General features: G+C 46.0%; 1 protein-coding gene across 1 annotated transcript in view; it reads right to left on the reverse strand.

Moving 5' to 3' along the window:
- agbl4 (AGBL carboxypeptidase 4) overlaps positions 1-22,927 on the reverse strand; it is a gene marked incomplete in the record, with an annotated part of 238,584 nt that overhangs the window by 213,886 nt on the left and 1,771 nt on the right. Inside the window, 1 exon segment of the mRNA XM_030372609.1 lies at positions 5,643-5,767. Coding sequence (XP_030228469.1) covers positions 5,643-5,767 — 125 coding nt within the window.

Raw genomic sequence — 22,927 nt, forward strand, 5'->3', positions numbered from 1 at the left:
CTTTTATGGGCCTTGAATGTTTCTTTTTTTCCCCAGCTTGAAGTGAAAACGACAATCTCTCTTTTGGGCAACAGGGAAACCCCCGGGAGATAGTGAAAGAGAACAAGCTCTGACTGCTCGGCTGGCGTCCCGTGCGCACATCGAGCACAGGACAGAGGCAGAGAGGAAGACGCAAAAGCAAATACCCCCTCGCACAAAGCCCTCGAAGACATGCAGCGCAACGACAAACCGTCAAAGCCGTGCGTGGCTAGGGGCTGAAGTGGAGTCCCGGTAACACCTCCGTCAAATGGTAGTCCTACAACCCCGCCCATCCCGCCGCCACCAACACCATTACCAGTCAGTTGACAGCAGCTCATCCCCCCCCGCACCCGGCCTCGCGACGCCACTCCAGCTAGGATCAGTCCCCCCCGCCCAGGCTGTCAGACAATTGCACTGGCCGGTCACACTAGCAGTGCCACTCACCCTCCTCTGGATCACTAGAGGACATGGCAGCAGGGAGACGAGGGGGGAGGAGGGGGGGGAGGAGGAGGAGGAGGGGGAGGAGAGGGAGGAGGAGGAGGAGGAGGAGGAGGAGGAGAGGGGGTAGGAGGAGGAGGAGGAGGAGGGGAGGAGGAGGAGCAGGAGAGGGAGGAGGAGGGGGAGGAGGAAAGGAGGAGGAGGAGGGGGAGGAGGAGAAGGAGGAGGAGAGGGAGGAGGAGGAGGAGGAGGCGGGGGAGGAGGAGGAGGAGGAGATGGAGGATGAGGAGGAGGAGGAGGAGGAGAGGGAGGAGGAGGAGGAGGAGGAGGAGGAGGAGGGGGAGGAGGAGAGGGAAAGAGGGCGGATTGGGGGGAGGAGGATGTAATAAGACACCGGGCGGGGCTGAGTGGGGGTGGAGGCTGGATTGGGAGGGGGTGACGTGGTACGCGTCTACACCTATGGTCTCCCGTCAAAGGACGACTCCCCGGAGTCACGGAGAGAAAAAAAAGGCGGGTGAGATGACGGTGTGCGTAAAAAAAAGAAAAAAAAAAAGGGAAGGAGGAGAGTGAGTCGAGTCAGATACGGCGCCGGACGGCTTCCCTTCGCCCGGAACATTGTCCAGGACCGACGGAGCAGCCCGCTCTGATAAGAGCCTCCATTATGCAGCGCAGGGAGCAGGAAGCAGGGAACAGGCAGCAGGCAGCAGGCAGCAGGCAGCAGGCAGCAGGCAGCAAAGAGCAGGCAGCAGGCAGCAGGCAGCAGGGAGAGGTCGGACAGTGACGCCAGCCCAGTGCTGACGGTACGCAGTGCAACGTGAGGCTGCCTTCCGAGAAGTGCAGTCAAGACACTTCACCAGAGGGCTGGGCCGGGCGGGGAGGCAACGGACATGCGTTGCCTACACAAATGAGTCATTTCCTGTAAAGAGGACCGCGCCCGCTCCTCTACTAATAACTTCCCTCCCCGCGTCGGTTTCCTTTTTTTTTTCTTTTTCTCTCTTCTGGAATAAAAGAAAAAAGGGCAGAATCGATGCGGATCCATTACCCTGCTTTTCGGACAAGTCATGGACTTCAAAGGGCTTTATAGCTCCGCGTCTTTCTTCTGCAATCCGATCAGTCAATCTGTGTTTTATCCATCGTCTTGTCCTCTGTGTTTTACTTCAGCTGGTTCTTATAAATGCTCATCTCCGTGCATTAAAACTAGACAAGAAAAATGTCCAACCGCTTCAAGTTCAATATGTAAATTAGACATTTGGAAAAGCATCACGGCAAAGACGACGTTTGAAGGCCTTTTAAAGCGCAATTAGACATTGTGACACGCTATATTTGCGTCATATAATGGACTCATTTATAAAAGCCCTTGCCCTAGCCTAATCATATTCCATACAGAATGCTGGAGCGCATAAATAAAGTGGCACCGGTTGATTAGCGTCACCGTGGCATAATGGCTGCCAGACAGAGATTTAACATCCTCATTTTAATGTTTAACTTAATGTGCCATCCAACCTATCCCTCACGACTGATTACATAACACCGCTGCCAATGAATTTCAATAGGTGAGATGGCTGTGCCAAAGCGAGGATACCCCTTTAGGGATTCAAGGCGCCACACGGGCCATTCTGCCCGCTCGCTCGTCCTCTCCCCCTATTACAGAGAGTAACTGCCCCGCATTGTGCTTTCCTTGGACAAGTGAAGCTTGCAAATCACCCCTGCGGTAAGGCGGCGGAGTTTGAAGGTGCTCGGTGTGAGGTTTTACTGCCTTGTCTTCTAAGAATGGCTCCCCGAAGGCCCCCTATGATAATAGCTCACTGTCGTGTCCTTCACGCACCCACCACGCCACGTAGTCACGCACCCCCTCCCCCACCCCCTCCCCACCGCGCGCCACACCACGCCATGCCACTCGCCGTCACGCTCCAGGCAGACCCCCGCTCCAACCCCCAGACCACAACCACCCGGCCATTGCTTAGTCATGTGTCACGATGGTATCACTGGGAGATGTGTGTGTGTGTGTGACAGTGAGTGAGCCGGGTGAGTAAGAACGGTGTAGTAGCATGTAGCCAGTAGCATGTAGCATGTAGCATGTTGGTGAACGTTTTGGCAAACGGTAGGGAACAAAAAAGTGATTTTCTTTCCAGAAAGGGAGCAGATTAACGAGATGCTGTAAAGGAAAGCATCCTTTTACCATTGTAGTAAAGTGAACTGCTTGTTTACAAATCAATGGCCCAGTCAGCATCAGCCTTTTTAACATCAGTAGCTCGGGTGCTCTGTGAGAGCAAATGAAACACTCCTGGGAGGAACTACGGCTAACTGACTTTGCGTGAATGCACCACTGCTGGAAACACTTCCAATGGTTTCACGTTGGAGACGGTCCTAATGATCATTGCAATGACTATTTCTAATGATACTTTGTGCAGCTCGACTGAAAACTAGACCACTGTTCAAAGGTAACAACGTAGTTGGGAATCAAAGAGTGAAAGTGGCAGCAAGCTATTTGTCCGGCACGGAGCTTTAGTGGTCTGGGTAGACTATATTAATCCAAAACATTCAAAAAGGATAAAAACGAAATACATTCTTGGCTGAACAAAAAGGAACAGTTCGAATTTTAGACATAACAAGTCCCCCTGCGAAATCCATACCAAGAGGAAATACATGGCTCCTTGGTGACTTTTGACCTCTGTCACCTTTAATTAAAATGCTCGCACAGCCTCACTCCGCCGTTAATCAAGTCAAACTGCGAAAAAGGACAGAGTTGAATTATCCTCCCTAATGCTCTATCAAAACTTAATCATAACACATTAACCTACAACCGTATCCGACTGAACTTTACAAAGAACAAATCCACAATGACACCACCGTTCCACAATGCACGAAACCACTTCCCGCTCCAGCCCGGAGCCGGGGCCCTAAAACCCCCCCCCCCCCGGCCGAGAGCGCTGCGGACGGACGTCATGTTGCGTCACATGGTGCCAACCGCCGCAACCTAATTAACCAGCGTCGCTCCCGCCACACCGGGGGACAGATGGGCTTTGAGGTGAGTGAGTGGTTTGGGGAACACACACAAAAAAAAATGAAAGACAGGCAAAAAAAAAAAAAACAGGGGAGAGACATCCATCCATCCGTCCGGCCATCCATCATAACTGCCGCTACGGTGAAGCCAATTTCCACAAAGCTGCTAAGCTGATTGAGGCAGACCAAATCTGTTTCACCAGCTTACATTCCTTCAAAATGGCCATCTCACTTCCAATATCACAGGCTTTTTACAGTTCCCCCATTCCCCAGGCTCGGGCTGAGAGTTAGCAAGGCTTAGCTGGATGAAACACTTCAACAGCCCAGTTTTCCCCAGAAACCTGCTGATATCTCTATAGCGCAGCCTTTCCCTACATAGCTGCACTTAGTTGCTTTATTTACCCATGCCATTATTCCCTTATTTATTTCCCCATTATACATTGTGTGTTGTGTTTCTCCATGGTAACGGCGTCACGGACTGGAGGCGCGTAAAAACGAGATTCACAGCTGAGCGAACACGCGGCCATTTATTGCATATATACATAACTGTATATACAGAATAATACCCCCCTATCCGGAAAAATACAGCAACACAAACATGCCCGGGCTGCAGTTCTGCAGACCCCCTGGAGTAGATTAAATTCACACAAAGGCTCTTTGGAGAAGGAAATTGGACCGATACGCAATAGAAATAAGAAAAGAGCCTATGAGAGCCTTTGCAGAGAACTCAGGAGCGTGCGATGAAAATGGCTTTCCACCTGTTATTGTCACCTGTAGGGTTGCCCTTGTGCACGCCGCGGCACATATTGTGTCCGAGTGTGTGCACACAGTTATCGCTTCATCCCTTTGTTTGTCCTTATTGTCTCTTACATCCCTCTCCCTCACTGTTTTCAAAGCTTGCACACTCTCTTTCCCATCGCTCTCTCACTCACTCGCTCTCTCTATCGCTCTCTCACTGTCTGTCCATCAGTCTCTCTCTCTCATTCTTTCTCTCTGTCTCTCTCCCTCTCTCTCTCTCCCTCGCCCGCCCGCCCGCCCGCCTTCTTTTGCCACAACAGCAAATATCCTGTTGGCCCAGACTGCAGGCTGCTGGTGCTGGTTTATCTGGCCTCAGGATCGATCCGGCTCCTAGCTGAGGACTCCCATTCATCTCGGAGCCATAAAATGTGATTAGTGCTGACTACAGCACTGCAGGGAGATGGGCCGATAGCCCTGATAGCTCAGGCCAGGCGTTGGGGCTGGGTCCACTGCAGGAGACAGCAACAACAGCATGCCGTGCATACATCCACACCCTGTCCGTCCTCATCCTCTTCATCCCTCACTCTCGCGTGTGTGTCCACTATCACACTTTGCCTATCTGTCTTTTCACCCAGCTTGCATGAGATGTACTGAAACACTAATAGACGCCGTTTTTTATCCTCATCCCCTCTGTGAATGGCACCCGGATGACAGAGTGGCCAGAGAAGACAGTGATACAATCAGGGTGGATAAAACTCAATAGCCCCCGCCCCAGCCCCCCCTGATTGGCCACACCCACTGTTCCCACGCAAACAGTATCTCTGTGGCATGTGACCAGCTCCCTAGGCCAATCACAGGGCTCTAAGCCGGCATGAGGCAGAAGCCAGCACAGAGACAGAGGTAGTAGATAAGTACTGTTTCTTTTCAAGGGGGAAATTATGTGCTTTCCTGATTGAATGTTGTGGACAACATTTTCTTGACTTTGGGGAAGAAACAATGATGTTGTATTGATATTATCATGGATGAAAGAGCCTAACACATCAATATAGCTTGCGAAATCTTATGAGGCAGTACATACTATTGACAACGACACAAAAAATGCCTCATGGCACCTTTATGATTAATTTACCTCACTGTAATAAGCACATTTACATACTAGGATTGTATGGTAAATTAACATGACATTAAAATGATATTAAACTAACATTAAGAAAACCACAGAACACACAAGTGTCAAATAATATCGGTTATGGATTAAGAAGATTAATGAGGGGGGGGGGGGGGGAAATACACGCAGAATTCTGAGCAGATATGTATGTGCACGTTGATACATCTAATTACGATCCATATCGGATCCAAAATATATACAACATACATAGTTGTGTTCTCATTGAACCACTCATCCTGTGTAGGGAGAATTGTGAATGCCATGAGAGGCGGCTGACCTGTGTCTCGCGGACGTTCTCCACGGTGAAGTTGAACCAGACTCTGAAGCGTGGGTTGCAGGTGTCAGGCCGGATGAAAAGGTCAAACTCAAACTCACTGATGTAGTCGACTCGGCCAAGGTTACCTGCAGGGTAGAGGGAAGCCACGTTAGTGCCAGGCAACAGCTGTGGGTAGAACTGCAGGGGCATCTTCAGGGCATCTTCAGGGGTTACAATAACATTCATGCCATCGGCACTGCCGCTTTCTACATTTCAGGAATGTATTTTACTAAAGATTTGGACGCGGGACGGTAATGAAGCGGGCCTGCTAAGGTACTGGACTCCCGGCAGAGAGGTGCTTGGTTAAATCCCCATTGCCGCAGTCTACCTGTCAGCATCTGAGCAAGATACCAGGTCCTTAATGAACTCTATTTAAATTCACTGTCTTTTTTCGAATGTACACTTTTTGGACTAATGCAAAAAATAAGAATATATGTAATTAGACAGCTACTCTATAATAAACTTTACACAAAATAGCTCATATTGAGATGTTGAGTCGCGTTAAGCCCCTGGCGGTTATTACCAGGCTCAGTCCTATCTCTCTCTGTGTATTGCCTGTAGGGGAACACAGCTGTACGGGCCCCCACAGAACGACAGAACAGTACTTCCATATTTGATAATGTGGATATATTCAGCTGATGTGCCAAGTCCTAATTAATCCAATGGGAACAGTCTCCCCTGCTTCCAAGAATCCGCGCTGTCTCTGAGATGACTTGGAGGTAGAGGATTACACCACAAGCTTTGTGTTTCTTCTGATTTCCATCCAGACGTGTGCAGTCGTGCAATTAGTGATAGTTTGAATGACGGCGATGGATCAGAGATGAAGAAAGGCCTCTTCGCGGTGGCGTAAGAGGAAAAGAGCCAAAATAATGAATTATTACTGCATACTTAGGCAATTACTTTTGCCTAGATATTGCAATCAGCTCTTTTCAAGTACATATTTTTCCCCTTCTGCATGAGGAGTTTACAGGGGCAGGCAAAAAGACAAACAGCTCAGCACCATCTCCTAACGTTGTCCAGACCGAGTGTTGTCCACCTAGTGACAGGTGGCAGAGTACACAAACGCAGAGTACACAAACACACACACACACACACAGACACAAACACACACACACACACATATGCGCAGATACTTACATACACGCAAATAAACTCTCTCTCGGGCACTTTTCCTTTTCAAACATACAATAGATGCATACACACATAAACAACACGCACACACACACACACACAAGCACACAGCTAATTATAGACAGATGGGCTAACCACCACACTGACAGAGCAGATTCCTCTCCTTCTGCCATCTGAGGGACTTAATCCACCAGGCACCCCCCATCCTCCTGCGCACACACACACACACACACCTACACACACACACACACACACACATACACACAATGCCATGCTGTGTTCTTCACCATTGAAGCTGCCCACAGAAGTGGCATCAAGCTACTTGCTGCTCATAAGAATACATGTATTACCCAGATCCCTGGAATAGACTACAACACAGTTTCCATCAAAGATCTTCATCTCATTTACATTCAGCACACACATGCAGACGCATACACACACGCAGGCACACACACACACATAAACACACACACACACACGCACACGCAGGTATATGCAGTCTATTCTACGAAACATAAGTAGCCAATACACAAACATGCGTATTGTGCTGGGGCCTGGGGAATGTGTTTACATTAGAATCCCTTCGGCTAAATGCGCTCATGTCGCCGGCGCTAATGGCGAGTGGCGTCTCATTCCAGCCCGCTGATGGCGAGATGGAATCCTTCTCAGCAGTCCGCCACTCTGACTGATTAGGAGACGCGGGGGGAGAGCCGGGGATGAAAATACCACCGCAACAATTCATCCCCACGCTGGTGTGTGGACTTTAAGATAAGTCGTTCCAGCCCACCTAAAGGACATTAGGAGAGGAACAGCTGGCGGAGAGATCGACGAATACCTCCAGAGCTACAGACAGGAGGACACAGAGGCGAGGCGCTCTCCGTTGGAGCAGACCCAGTGGCAAAGGTTGATGAATGACCTTTACTACTAAAGTTCCACCATGTTGGGCGGAACAGGGGGTGAGTGTGTGTGTGTGTGTGTGTGTGTGTGTGTGTGTGTGTGTGTGTGTGTGTGTGTGTGTGTGTGTGTGTGTGTGTGTGTGTGTGTGTGTGTGTGTGTGTGTGTGTGTGTGTGCTTTTATGTCTACGTGTTAGTGTGCACACAATACATATCTAGCATATACTTGCAAACGCGGGCCTTCGATAACAACCAAACATCCTTCCTTCATGCTCGTCTCCTTCCTTCCTTCCTTCCTTCCTTCCTTCCTTCCTCCACTTCCTCCCCTCTAAGAGGATAATGTAATGAGGAGGGGAGCAAAATAAAATCTATGACCCAGCTACCTCTAGTCTATATTCATGAGCCTTCCCAAGCAAAGCCACTCTTGTAGAACTCTGTATGTGGGTGCACTTGGCAGTGTTCTGGGGAAACACTGAATGAAAGCAAGAAAAAAATATCAAAGACACATCTGTTAAACAATCATGCATACTTATCAACACGCTCACATGGTACACAGACACGCGCACAAAGTAGCTGGCTGGCTGCGCGGTGGCAGGCAGGCAGGCAGGCAGGCAGGCAGGCAGGGAGGCGGACGGGCGGACAGGCAAACAGGGAATGGGCTGGCTAGCGGTACAATCCAAAGCCATTGAAAGCAAATAAAGGCCCGGCCCAGGCCAGACGCTGAACCGGCCCCAGCTGCGGCTAGCATTCAGTGAGAGAGGAGATAGCGCCGCTCGCAGAGCACCAGCTGCTCCACCAGCACTAGATGTATGTCAGGGAATCAATCATCCCGTGTGGCAAAATATCAGCCGTTAACATATTTAACACCGTAACCTTGATGAGGCCTTGCGAAAGGTCAAAGCCCCAATAGACGTGTTGTGGGAAACGTAGCGGTATTTAATGCAACCTCCGTAGGAATTTCCGTTATGATTTAAAGGCATTTGAGGGCTTTGTTGCAAATCAGTGGAGCGCGATATTTCTTTATTAGGAGTCTCCCAGCCTCGCTAAAGCAAACATACATCTTAAATTAAAGCTTAATGCTGAGCGCAGGTATCTTAAAGCTCATGAATCTGTCTCTCCCAGGGACATGGTTTTATTTGCAGTTAGAGAAACGCCGGGGTTATATTATCTGTGTATGATTGGTGGTTGGCTAATAACAACATTAAAGATACACAGACCAAACAAAAAAACAAACAGGGCTTATTGTTCAAACCGTGATAATAATTTGCATTTGTTATTTTTTTCAGCAAACGTGTTTCTTCATACTGAATGAATCATTTTGTCTTTAACTTTCCAACTCCCCAAAAAAAACTGAACAAAGACGCAAATAATGACTTGGAGATTGAAATGATGAAGACATAGACTGAGCACACAATGATTATACAAAATAAATGATAAGACATTAATTATTAAAACATAATTACCGTTCTCAAAGAGCACCCCTAAATACTAAAACCGTACCACAAGGACATTCAAAACCTTGGTAGGGGATTGCCAATTCTGATTGGCTTAAATTGGTGCCAGTCGATGTCACTAGCCACGCAAGCCAAGGAGCTTAGCCTGTACGGCTGTTGCTAATGCTGCAATAACCTGTAACATGGTTAATGAATGTAATTAATTCGGTGATCATTCTCCTTAACCCGAGGAGAAAAGTAACTTTTTTCGCAGTTAGAAAAAGAGTCCAAAAGGGCACATGGATATAGGCAGGTGCAACAGGAGGCTTAATGGTTGTCTGTCTTTCTGTCATGATGAACACTGCACCAGCAGAGAAGCTAACAGCCGTGGGCAGCTGTGTTATAGAAACTGGCGCCGCGGGGCCTGAAGTGAGATATGGCTTCAGCCTCAAGGTTGTAATGTTCAGTCTGTGGAATAGCATGATGAAGATGACGGATTCCAGCGCATTAGCATGAGCCCTCTTTTATTCCATACCATAGAGTCTAGCGTCTGACTGGCACGGAATGGTCAAAAGATGGTCTCGCTGTAATCCCAATAAAAGGGATTTAAGATGCGATAGATAAAAAGAAAATAGTGACCATTAGTGTTAATCATGTTGTAAAGCAGTGGGGGATTTTTGTTCACTGCTTTCACACCAGACTCCCTTCATTTGGGCTGCTAAATTATATCAACACCCATAGGCTGATCCTTGTCTTGGAAATATCTCTCAAAAGTGTGTGCATTAATGCAGCCTTCTTCAGTGCCGGTGTACTCAAAATATTATGCTGAGTAATATTCTTTGTCCTTGAAAGAAACTTAGCTTTCAGGAAATTTACAAATTGGCTTATATTAACAGCTTATCCCTACTGATGTGGCAGCGTAGCAAGTCGCTCTTCCTCTGGAAAATAATTAAATAATAAAAATGCGTATCTCCCAGAATGAGCATAAACAAAATGAGCATCTCCCAGCATCTTCAGGCACTTCTTACTTAAATGTCGAAACCCAACTGCCTTTTTCAGTTTATCTTTGTCCCTCAAGTTATGTATCACCATCAACATAAATGTAAGCAAGAATGAGAATAAGAAAATGTGCCTTATTAGACGTTGACCACAATGTCGAAGGGAAGCCATCTTATACAGTGACTACATGTATATGTTGATAACCAAGAGAGTGAGAGACAGAGACAATGCAAATGGGAGTGACGGAGAGAGAGAGAGAGAGAGAGAGAGAGAGAGAGAGAGAGAGAGAGAGAGAGAGAGAGAGAGAGAGAGAGACAGAGAGAGAGACAGCTAGAGAGGGTGAGCCGGAGAGGGTGAGAGAAAAAGAGATGGAGAGAGAAAAAGAGAGAGAGAATGAGAGATGGAGAGAGAGAGAGAGAGAGAGAGGAGGCGATAGGGGGGAAGAGCGAGAAGGGGAGAAGAGCAAGAGAGAAAGCAGAAGAACATGGCTAATGTAATCCCATTACAGAGGTACAAGAGGGAGCAGTCACAGTGCTCAGCCCACACAATGGGCAGGCCTGCAGCCTGTAGCTATGCGCTGGATGGATGCTTTCTGCCATGCAGATGGATCATCATACAGCACCAGCAGGGCTAGCTCCTCGCGTGTCTGCCGGCCTAAAGGCCCTGAGTGGAGCTGGCTTGTACCGCCAGCTGCAAGCCGTGTTAGACAGGAGCGTGGGAGCGCGGGTCCATTATATCCTAAGCTGTTTTGGCAACATGTCGTTCGTATGGGACGGGGAGGGTTTTTTGTCATGTCACACACCCATGGCCCCAATGTGAATCCAGAGGAAAATGTTTCATTTTAATAGAACGGTTTGCTGTTGTGTGACACAAGAAAATGGTTACCGACGGCAACAACGCCTGAAAATCAATTTTCGACGCCAACCAAATAGCCTCTGTCATGTCAAATCATTACGCAAGTTATAAACACACACTTGCAGACACACACACACACATACAAGTTACGGACGCACACCGACAACTCTAGGCCAGGGGGTAGCTCGCTAGGACAACACCGGGCTCCAGATTAAGGAAGACGGTCGCATTGCATCCGCTGTACAGCTACCTTTTGAAACTTATTTTTGCTATGTGCTCCATTTCATTATTGGAAAACACATCAGTTTTTCCCCCGGCTGCTCTGCGGTGCGAGGAGGATTCCTAGACAAGGAAGAGGAGGACTGATAAAGGGAGAATTGATTCCAGCTAGCAGCAGCAGCCATGGTGAAGGTGTCTCAGTTTAGACCTGCAGCTAATCGTCTCTCTCTCTCTCTCTCTCTCTCTCTCTCTCTCTCTCTCTCTCTCTCTCTCTCTCTCTCTTTCTCTCTCTCTCTCTCTCTCTCTCCCTCTCTCTCTCTTTCCCTCTCTCTCTCCCTTCCTCTCCCTCTCTCTCTCTATCCCTCTCTCTCTCCCTTCCTCTCTCTCCCTCTCTCCCTCTCTCCCTCTCTCTCTCTCATCTAAAGGCAGGTTGTCACAGAGGCAACATCAATCTCCCGCCTCATGACTTCTTAAAGCCCGCCTGCTCCCTTGATGCCTTATCACTTCATCGCCAGGCCAGATTAAAAAGGTCACCTCCAACTTTCTCCCAAGCAACTCTAACAGGTCGCAAAACGGAATGCATCGATTACCGCGCATGTCTAGCGGTCTAGCGCCGGTGGATAACACAGGGGCGGGCGAGATAAGAGTGCTTTTGTTTGACCCGCTGCTGCACAACGTGCAGTGCACATGCCTTGGAAACCTCATCAGGGGGGGAGAGCCACGTGTGCAGCAAAGTGGTCGTCGTTACGGCCGAGGCTCCTTGCTGGAGCTCATTTAATATATCTGAAAGAAACGTATCGAGCCAGGCACACAAGGAATGATTGCATACTCAGACGCATTATCAGGAAATTGCCTTGAAAATAATCTCAATATACAGCACACAGTGTGGATAAGCAACAACAAGGGGCGGGGGGGGGGGGGGGGGCTGCGTGGGGAGCCTAATATGAGTCTGTCTCTGCTCCAGCGAGCTCCTCGCTTTCGCTATAGATGAAGAAGGCAAGGCCCGGGGACAGCTGAGAGATATGTAGGCAGCCCACACATATCTGATGATGTACAGGCCTGCCTGCACGTCCTAAAGAGAAATACATTTTCTAGCTGGCCTTTTTTATAATTGTTTCCCCCGCCTTCCCTCCCTCAGAAAGACCCCTGGAGCCAGGGCCGGGATGCTCCATGTGAAGGGTCTGGTGTGGTAATGGGTCATAGTGATGCATTCTTCCTGCAACTAGCTTAATTGTATTATCAATCTCGTCCAGACAGCGCTGCAGCCCAGCAGCTCTGGACACGTAACTGTCAGGCTATTTCACGTTAGCATGAGGGGAGGGTGGGGGTGTGGGGGGGGGGGCGGCGTTGACTCACGTCTGCAGGGGGGCTAACTGGATGGCTAACCCCGGCAACAACAGAAACCGGACATTGTACCATCTCTTTCTCTCATGTTATCTTGCCGTGGGTGCTGCATGTTCTGTGTCTTGATGTGGTGGTTGTTGTTGTGGTTGGCCTCTGCCAACACTAAATACAAGTTTGTTCCAATTCCATGTTATCTTTTAACAAGTTAATTATGTGGAAGTCTACACAGGCGGCGGATGAAAAGAGGAACACATGACAGGGGAATTGACAGAGGAACATCTGCCCAGGTCTGCACTCTGCTCTGCTCTCCAGTCTCCTCTCCCAGCGCCCCCTTCTCTTTGTTTTCTGTTGTTGTTTCGTTTTCTTTATTATCCTGCATGCAGTCCCTATCTCCCTCCTCCTCCCAGTCCTGCTCTTTCTCAAGAGTAATCTTCACTGCAGCTCCAGCAGAGAGAGAGACAGAGAGAGAGAGAGAGAGAGAGAGAGAGAGAGAGAGAGAGAGAGAGAGAGAGAGAGAGAGAGAGAGAGAGAGAGAGAGAGAGAGAGAGAAAGAGACAGAGACAGAGAAAGAGAGGGAGAGAAAGAGCGACAGAGAGAGAGAGAGAGGGAGAGAAAGAGTGACAGAGACAGAGAAAGAAAGAGGGAGACAAAGAGTGACAGAGACAGAGAGAGAGAGAGAGAGAGAGAGAGAGAGAGAGAGAGAGAGAGAGAGAGAGAGAGAGAGAGAGAGGGAGAGAAATAGAGACAGAGAGAGAGAGAGAGAGAGAGAGAGAGAGAGAGAGAGAGAGAGAGAGAGAGAGAGAGAGAGAGAGAGAGAGAGAGAGGGAGAGAAATAGAGACAGAGAGAGAGAGAGAGAGAGAGAGAGAGAGAGAGAGAGAGAGAGAGAGAGAGAGAGAGACAGAGAGAGACAGAGAGAGAGAGAGAGAGAGAGAGAGAGAGAGAGAGAGAGAGAGAGAGAGAGAGAGAGAGACAGAGACAGATATTTGAGATAAAAGTGCAGGAGTGGAGAGGTCCTTGGCGAGCCCAAGGCAAGGAGAAGGTCAACAGGCCCGCTAAGACGACCCTGTTATCATCCTGCTAGCATGTTATCGGTGAGCCTGCAGTCACGCTTATTTACAGTTATTGCTCCCTGTGGGTGTGCACTCTGGCGCCTTGGGCTGATGGCTCTGTAATGAGTTCAGGAACACAGGGAGAATGCGGAAAAGAGGGGAGGGCCCAAATGACAACAAACTGGTCGGCGACACAAAAAAGCAAAAAAAAAAAAAAAAAAAGGAACGAACAAGTCGTGACAAAAAAAGAAGGAAAAACAAAAGGAGGATTAACTCCTGCCGGCCGACTTCTTCTTTGCACGGTTCTTCGTCATCGCCGTTCTTTTATGGTCGTCCGGCGCCGCGACGAATGTGTTCTGACCTGCAGACGACCACATGTGTCATAAAGAAGTACGGCCCGCTCTCATCTCAATGTTTCAGACTCGCTGTTGTAATTAGGTTTGTCGATAGTTTCCTCTTCGGGATTTATCCTCCCCGGTCGCTGTGGTACTGCCTGCACTAATCGGAACTGTCCTTATTTTACAGATGAACGTGGCGACAGGGAGAGTGCGGTGAACCGGGGGGTTGTCCGCATCGGGATTGACGACGTCTCCGAATCCTGTGGTGCTTCTTTAACTGTTGGGAATGTCACAGTGGAAATCTTTCATTGTGCAACAGCTTTTCAATCTGGGGAATTACACTAAGTGCTGCTACTGTCAATGCAATGCCAGCTTTACAGCGAGTGAGTGGAAAAAAGGAAATGAAAGAGCAGGAAAAGGCAGTGCTGAATGCCATTCAAAAGGCATTGGCAGAAGATCAAATGGGTTTTTTTGTGCAATCATTCTGCCAGGCACTGTACCCTAGCACGGTGCAATTTACTTAAGGTAAATTAAGCAACAGAGCACTAAAATATAGACGACAAAGTCACACAAGATATAAATAAAAACACGATTTATTTTGTAATATACCATCAAGGCAAATCCATGCTTTGACAAGCTAATCCCTCTTTTTTTCACCATCGGATAGGGGAGATTAAGAGACATCATTTGGTAGTTGGATTGAAAGACATAATTCACCATAGAGAGAAGCCCTTGGAGCTCCCTTTATATAGAAGGAGGCTGTGGGTTAGCCGCGGTGCTAATGTGGGGAGGGTCAATTAAATGATGGTTGATAAGTTTTTAGTCAAGTCGATTAGATATTGTAGTGCATGTAGATTGTTATTAAGGCAATTATAGCAGGAAATGTGTGTGTGTGTGTGTGTGTGTGTGTGTGTGTGTGTGTGTGTGTGTGTGTGTGTGTGTGTGTGTGTGTGTGTGTGTGTGTGTGTGTGTGTGTGTGTGTGTGTGTGTACGTGTGTGTGTGTGTGTGTGTGTGTGTAGGTGTGTGTGTGTGTGTGCCTGAGTACTTGTGTGTGTGTGTGCGCCTGTGTATTTGTGTGTGGGTGTGTGTTTGTATTTGTGTTTGTGTGTGTGTGTCTGTGTGTGTGGGGGGGGGGGGCGGGGGGGGCTTAATGTACTCGGGCGAGGCACCTGTTTAGACCACCCTGCTAAGCCTGATATAGTAACCCAAGTGAACAGATTGATGGATCAGATATCGATCCAAAAGCGCAACATTTAATGAAGCTGGCAATAAATTGCCTGGAAAACATATGAAGTTAGAGCCGGTTACCAGACAGCCTGAGGTCCAAGTATAAACCAGAATAGACGAGAGTGGAACAGCCCTGAGTTCAGTATCATTCGGTCGGCCTTGCAGTTATTATAAGTCACTTCATCTAATACAATTCACATGTATCTGTTATAAAGAATGTAGTAAATATGTCTGTGTGAGTTAGCTTCAAATGGATTTAAAGCTAAAACACCAATTTGAACTTAGCCTCTGCTTTAGTTTAATGGGAGCTCATAAGCGCCCAATATCCAGTGCTCATGGCTATTGAAGATGAGAAGTTTCTGTTCGACCATTAAAATTGCTGTGTATCACAATGATATTATATTGTGTCATATTGTTGCAACATGTTACAATACAAACGATTGCGATTACATACTAAAATACTATAAAGTACTACAAAATACAACAGGTTTTCAGTATCACCAGTACCAATTGTTCAAGAGAGAGCCCACCGGAGGAGTGCATTTCAATGTTGTTACTGCAGGCAGTAATCACAGCAGTTGCTTGGATTCAGACCAAAGTGTACTCTGTTCCGTTTTCTGTCAGTATTTCGCCCTTCACTTTATAAGCATATTCTGTACATGAATTTGTCAAATCAAACATACCCTGGCACATCAATGAAGCTCATCTGGAAGAAAAAGGCTTTCTAAATAAATCAGCAGAATAAACACAGGCAGCTTAAAAAACATGAACTGGTAAAGCGTTACAAATCCTCACCGTTTTCCCAAACTGCACCCCCTTGCCTGGGATGAAAAATGACACGACTGCTCTGAAACTGTGTTTATGGCGTCAGTATTGCCTGGAAATGAATTACTCCATCATTGAAGCCTCGTGTGCAAGCACCAATCGTGCAACACAGAAATCATGTCACAGTCATTTACGCTTAGGAGATTCTAGAATCATGGAGACAAAATATACTGTTTTGGTCTTGGGTGTTTTACCTTGCCAAATGTTGGCCTGGAGCCATCGACTTGTTGATGTTCAAGAATATGCTTCCTGGTCTGGCAGACCAGACAACAGCCCAAGGCTCGAATCTAAAAACCATAAGTAAAAAGGTATTTCTTTCAAATTAAAACTTTCCTTGACAAATAATTGACAATATAACCGTCGATTAGATCCTGAGTCACATTAAGGCTACATCTTATTTCCTGTAACCAAAAATGTTTCCCATAAACCTTTTACAAATCCCCATTGCAACTCCTTACGCTCAGTTTATATTCAAATTTCCCAAATAAATGCAGTTATCTTGGGCTTATATTGGTTGACATTTTGAGAAGAAGAGGAGCCAGCTGGTCCGCATGCATGGCTTGTATCTTCGCCATCAACAATTAACTTACAAAACATTGAGGCTGTTTGAACTGCTTCCTGGCAGAGGAGGCATCCCAGACCAGAGCAAACGAGCCCATGAGCTCGCAAACTGATTAGTTTGACAGGCGCGAATATCAGACAGGATTATCGCTTTGCTGCATTTGCTCTGCATTTCACGGACGGCTCTCCCATACCACCCTTCATGGTCATGCTTTTGGGACAACGCTACGTTCTCGTGCGATAAACCCAGAAGGATGTTGTCTGCAAATATTATGGCTCTCAGATGGACCGTCGTTTGGTGGTGTTTGTCCTGCCTGGACATGCAAATGAGGAGGAAGAAGATGCACGGTGGAAAAGAACAATAACCCAGAACCATGGCGTGGCACCGTGGCGGGCTATTGATCCAGCAAAAAGTTGCTGACCATTTGAGGGTTTAAAAGTCCATGTCTTGAAGACCGTCCTTTGTAGTTTTAAATGAGTCTGGCTCGAAGCAAAAAGGCTGGAGAGAACGGCGTGCCTCTGTATGCAGAGCCAACCCCACATTGTGACGCTTCCCTCAGGGTCAAACCAATATAACACATCCCAGCTCACACAGCATGAAATGGTGCAGAGACAGGAATAAAATACGCCTCGCGTAGCCGGAGGGAAAAGACAACCAGTATAAGGAAAAACACTTCCATAATAAAGACTAATCACTTATGGATACAAATGACCGATAAATAGAATAAATCATAACAATAGTCCTGCCAACGCTCTCCCCCCCCCCCCCCACCCACCCTCCCACCAGACAACCTGAATTCATCTCCTTACTCGGCTTCTGTCTTAAAGGAAGAACAGAGGAGGAAAAGGAGAAAAGAGACTGAAGAGGCTATTTAGTGATTTGGGCAGTGAAGCTTCTCGGGTGCCAAGGACACGTAAGAGAGACAAAGAGACTGGTATTGCCACTCAATACATCAGACGTCAGACGGGCTCCCCCTCTCTCAGACCAATTGATGTTCTCTTGCAGAAACCCCCCCCCCCCAAAAAAAAAAACAAAGAGCGAGATCTATCCGAGGTAAGTAGACTTCACCCGAACGTAACGGAAACGGCAGAGCGGCAAAGAAAAAACGTGCGGTGTGGCGCGGGTGTTTTTATTTTAATTGCCATGTTCGGGTGCGGTGAGATTAGTGGACAAAACGTTCCCTTCATTCTGTTTTTTGTTTTGAGTCAAAGCAAAAGCAAAAAAAACAAAGCCCACCATTTTCTTTTTATCCATCAGTGCTGTTTTATTTTGTGTGTTTACTAATTTGTAATTACCTGTTGGTCTCCACCGTGAGCACATCAGAGATGATGCAAAAGCCAGAAGCTCTGTTCCGCGGCGAGCAGGTCCCGTCACACCACTCCTTCTGAGCAGCTGGTGTGATGATTACAATGTGTTCCTCTTCTTTAATCAATGGACACTCAACTATCCTGATTCATTGGCATTTCAGATTATACAAATAACTTGTGACAACGAAGGCTGCACCAACCCCGCCATGCCCTTCCACTCTTCTGTTGTTCCCTGACTCTCTCTCTCTCTCTCTGTCTCACTGTCTCTCTCTCTCTCTCTCTCTCTCTCTCTCTCTCTCTCTATACATACTCTGTCCCTCCCTCTCTCTCATACATACGCTCTCTCTCTCACTCAATATCTCCCTCTCTTCTCTTTTTCTTTCTGTGAAATTTTCTCCAGCTCTAACTCCAATCAGCCATGCCTCAGAAGGGCCTCACAATTGCAAATGGCAAAACATTTCTTGGGGAAGATAAGGCTGCATGGATTTGGTGCACTGCTTAGTAATGGAAAGAGCAGAGAACAACAATTAAACGTTCATCAGCAACAAACATTGGAGCTATTTTCTAGCGCCGCTGTTTAAGCTACATTTATCCTCATTAGTCATCTCTCACTAGAATTGTTTATTTTTTTTATTGGATGCCTTTTTATTTTTTGACTATTTCTCCATTCTCTTGGCAATAGGGGGGGGGGAAACAATTATTCATCTGTTATCATCACTGTGGGGCGATTTTGAATCAGCAAAGCAAAGCCGTGGAATGCTCTCGCAAATAGTCTAATGTCATGGGCACAAACATGCAGTTTGGAGGGAATGCTACAGTATCAGCAGACATTAAGGGAGACATTAGTTTTACTTCATCTTCCACTGATGATATTGTATTAATAAATTACATCTTAACCATTTTATTATGGAATGAGTCATAGTCACAGTCACCGTGATAAAAATATAGCTGATAAGAAAACAGACAAAGTGCATCAAACCAAACCATCAAGGACTAATATCTATGGCTTAATGGTTTCAAACATTGTCCACAGGGACTAAAGAGTGAGATTTGTAATGTACAACAGGCTGTTACTGTGTGTTGCATTAATGTATTTTAAATAATGTGATGTTGGAAAGCAATAACATTATTTGAGAAAATAGTAATGATTTAGATACAGGCCTAATATGCATTACCGAGCAATTCATTTACATTATCTGCTTATTTTAAGGATGTTTCCTCCAGTCGTCAAGATTGAAAAGGTGGATTTGATGACGGGAAAACAGTGGTATCAGAAAGTTGAAATTGTGCCTCAGGCCGAAGAGCACAGTGAAGTACAGTAGAATACATCGAGGCCCTAATAGAAGCTATCCCCCATAAAGTATCGGTCAGCTCTTTCCCCTCCATCTCTCACCGAGTGCCGCTGTGAATGAATTGACTGCACGGATGCAGATGCAGTCGATTCACGCCGCAGTTAATACATTTAGTCTATAAGTTGTGCTGTAGAAAAGGCTTATCAATGAACCCCATTAAACATCTCTCACCCGAGGGGAGGGGGACGGGGAGTGGTCCTTTAACCATGCGGACCATTGTCAGCAGACAAAAGACCAGCTAATCAATTGCTGCTTAATTACTTGTGGTGTATGGTCCAGAGGAGCAGTAAAACAGAACGCAGGCGCCAGTGTCATCCTCTGCACACACACAGAGGGCTGGTAATGCTTTGCAGTGAGGCCGCACATCACGAGGGCAGATCCATTCACAAAAGAATTTAGAAAGAACAATATCATTTTGACCCAACCAGGACTTAGAGCAGATAACAGCATTATTTGAATTCATACCCAAGTTACAATTCAGCTTATCATTTGCACGTTATATATTGTGTCCCTTGACACAATGTACGACAATAGACTCTGGCTTTCTATATCCAGATTAGAAATTCCTACAATGATTTTCTGTGACCAACAGTATCCCAGGTATCCTGAATAAGAATAAGATATGTTTTGCATATTGTAGCTTCTAAAAACTGCTACTGCTGCTTTATGCACTCCACTGTCTGCAACAATGCTAGGTGTCGATCTTTGAAGAAACTCTGGGTATTCAGAGCCATCAAGGGCAAGGACGTTCCCTTATTGTCAACTAGAGGCCCGATTAATAGTTATTGGCAGCTGAGAATGACTCCACGAGTAAGTTGAACCACCTATGAAAAGATATAGGTGACCATGACTCAAACTGCATAGGGCTGACAAGAAAGTGAATCGCATCTAATCTAAATGTAAATGAGCTTCTTTACACCCTTGATAAACAGTTGACGTAACCATTCTTGTCTAATAAACCAATTCGGTTTCATTATGCGGATATCCAAGGAATAAAGTTTGAACATTCGGGAAAAGGAGGAGAATATAAGGCCCAATCCCATTTCTACCCCTTACCCCTTCCCCTTACCCCTTCAAAACAAGGGGGAGGGGTAAGGGGAAGGAGTAAGGGGTAGAAATGGGATTGGGCCTAAATGTCTGCTCAATAAGAAAACATGCCATCTGGGTGTGTGATGTGTTAAGACTGATAGTTCTTTCTGAGAACACCATTATATTGTGTTTTACATTTTCGTTTTGGAAAAGGTAAAATGGACACGCTGTCACTGAGGGCCATTCCAGGCAATTGAAGGATTATACATGCCTGCACCGCACAGCCTAACACATGCGGCATACGCCCATAGTATTTGAGTCTTTTCCAATTCCCCTTCTGTCAGCCACAATGTGCATTGGACTGCTGAGATGGGGGAGGCGTCAGATTGTCTGTGAAGGATGGATCTGGACACTCTTGTCTACGAAACAAAAAAGTCAAGCTTGGGTATCTTAAATGTCGTGCTGTTTTCAAATTTGAAATCAACACGGTATGAGAGACACGACACACAATATGAGAACAAAGGCATTGTCAACACAATTGAGCCATGTAAGTGACAACACAACATGGCCTGACTACTGCAGTGTTTTGTTAATCAAAATGTGATTTAAAAGGGTAATAATTGAACTACTGCTTATAACTGAACGGAAGGCTGATTTAACATAGACCATTGACCTATGTATATTTTCAAGAATACTGATAGTGCCAGAAAAGTAAAATTCTTAAAGTGTATCCCTATGCAGATAGTTATTATTCAATAAGGTTAATAACCACCAATGGTCATTACAAACCAAGAGTTCCATCAGAAATTAAAACAGCAATTAACAGCCACCATCTACTAAGAAACCATTACACCAGTGTGGTGCTGGTGACTGCAACATGACATTCATTTGATATTAGCTAGTGAACGTCAATTGGCCTCCCCTTTTCAACTTATGTAATGCAGTTACTGGAAAGATATTAATATCAATTCTATGATTCAGTCAGGGGGGAGGGGGCATCCGGAGCCGGTAACAGTGGTATGTTAGCCGATCTGAGTGTGGGACCTGAGCAGCCATTAATCAATGTCTGAGCACCTCAGCCCCCAAGTCATCTGGGAAAATGGGCCAATTTATAACAAGGGCAAGCGCCATTATTTTAACATTGATATCTCGGCAAAGAATTTAAAAAAGGATGGTAAATGTTTACAACTTTGCATTCGGCCAAATCGTTAAATAAGCACCTTCATGGGTCATGTACTTCAAAGTAAATTAGATACTAATGTTTGTCTACTTTCTGTTCTTTTAGGCTTTCTAGGTCTGTACTGCGATGTTTGCATTCTATAAATGAGCGCTTGATGCACATTCAGTCCAATACAAGTTAATCAAATGGGTGCAGGAATAAAAGAACATATTGGAAAGAAGATGTCAACGTTATGAACTATACTATGAAGGGAGAGAAAAATTGAAAAAATCCACTTTAGAGTAGAACATTCCGTGACAGCTGAGCCAAAAACATCAGAAATAGATGAGGTAAAGTTAAGGCTCAGTCTGCAGAAGCTCAAAAAATGAGCCTGTCTGTCAGAAATATGAAATCTGAGTCTCATCTGAACCTAATCTTAACGCTGAGATTCAGTCCCATGGAGACCTGCTGATTCTCGAAATCACTCTTGTGTTTTAGTGAGTGTGTGTGTTATTGTGTGTGTGTGTGTGTGTGTGTGTGTGTGTGTGTGTGTGTGTGTGTGTGTGTGTGTGTGTGTGTGTGTCTCTGTGCGTGTGCGTGTGCGTGTGCGTGTGTGTGTGTGTGTGTGTGTGTGTGTGTGTGTGTGTGTGTGTATGTCTGCCGGTGTGTGTATTTGTGTGAGTATGTATGTGTAATATTGATGTGTATGCCAGCGTGAGTGTGTGTAGGAGCATGTGTGTGTGTGTGTGTGTGTGTGTGTGTGTATTGTATAGATGTGTATTTATGTGCCCACTTGACCCTGTTGCTATTAAAGAAGCACTTTATTTTCGTTGCAGTGCCGATCAACAGGCAGAAAAATAACAAAGGTCCATAACAAAGCACACTCAAACAAATGATCTCGATACCCTGCCTCTCTTCAACAAGAACGATGGTGAGCAATCACTTATATGGAGCTAATATGTTTACTTCTCATTTTGTGCTGTGGCTTAATATATTTACTGTTCAAGGCCAGGTTTGAATATTCACTAATAAGATCCATATTGTAGACTACTTCATTGTTCATCATGAAAGAATCACTTTTTTGTCACAAAAGACTAGTACATTTAAGTGTGACTTTAAAATTACACAAATTAAGCACAGTATTTATAATTTAGCAGAAGCTTTAATAAGAAGCTACTGTCCAGATGTTCTTAAGATCAGAAATTTTGCATCATGCTCAGGGATGCTTACAAGGAAAATGTGGACAAGATGGAAACCGGTAGCATTTTCCCGGGAGTCAAACACTATCCTGACCCCTACATTATGCCATAATACCTCAAATGACCGACCAAATAGCCGATCCATGTTGTGTGAGTTTTAATTGGTTGCGAGATAAGGTAGTCTAAAATACATTTGCGGCATGTGGCTCAGTAGGTACAGCGTAGGGCTGCTCGATTATGGAAAAAAATCATAATCACGATTATTTTGGTCAATAATGAAATCACGATTATTCAAGCGATTATTTTTTAATTTGAAAACATG

This window comes from Gadus morhua, chromosome 12 (genome assembly GCF_902167405.1).
Source record: "Gadus morhua chromosome 12, gadMor3.0, whole genome shotgun sequence".
Lineage (NCBI taxonomy): Eukaryota > Metazoa > Chordata > Actinopteri > Gadiformes > Gadidae > Gadus > Gadus morhua.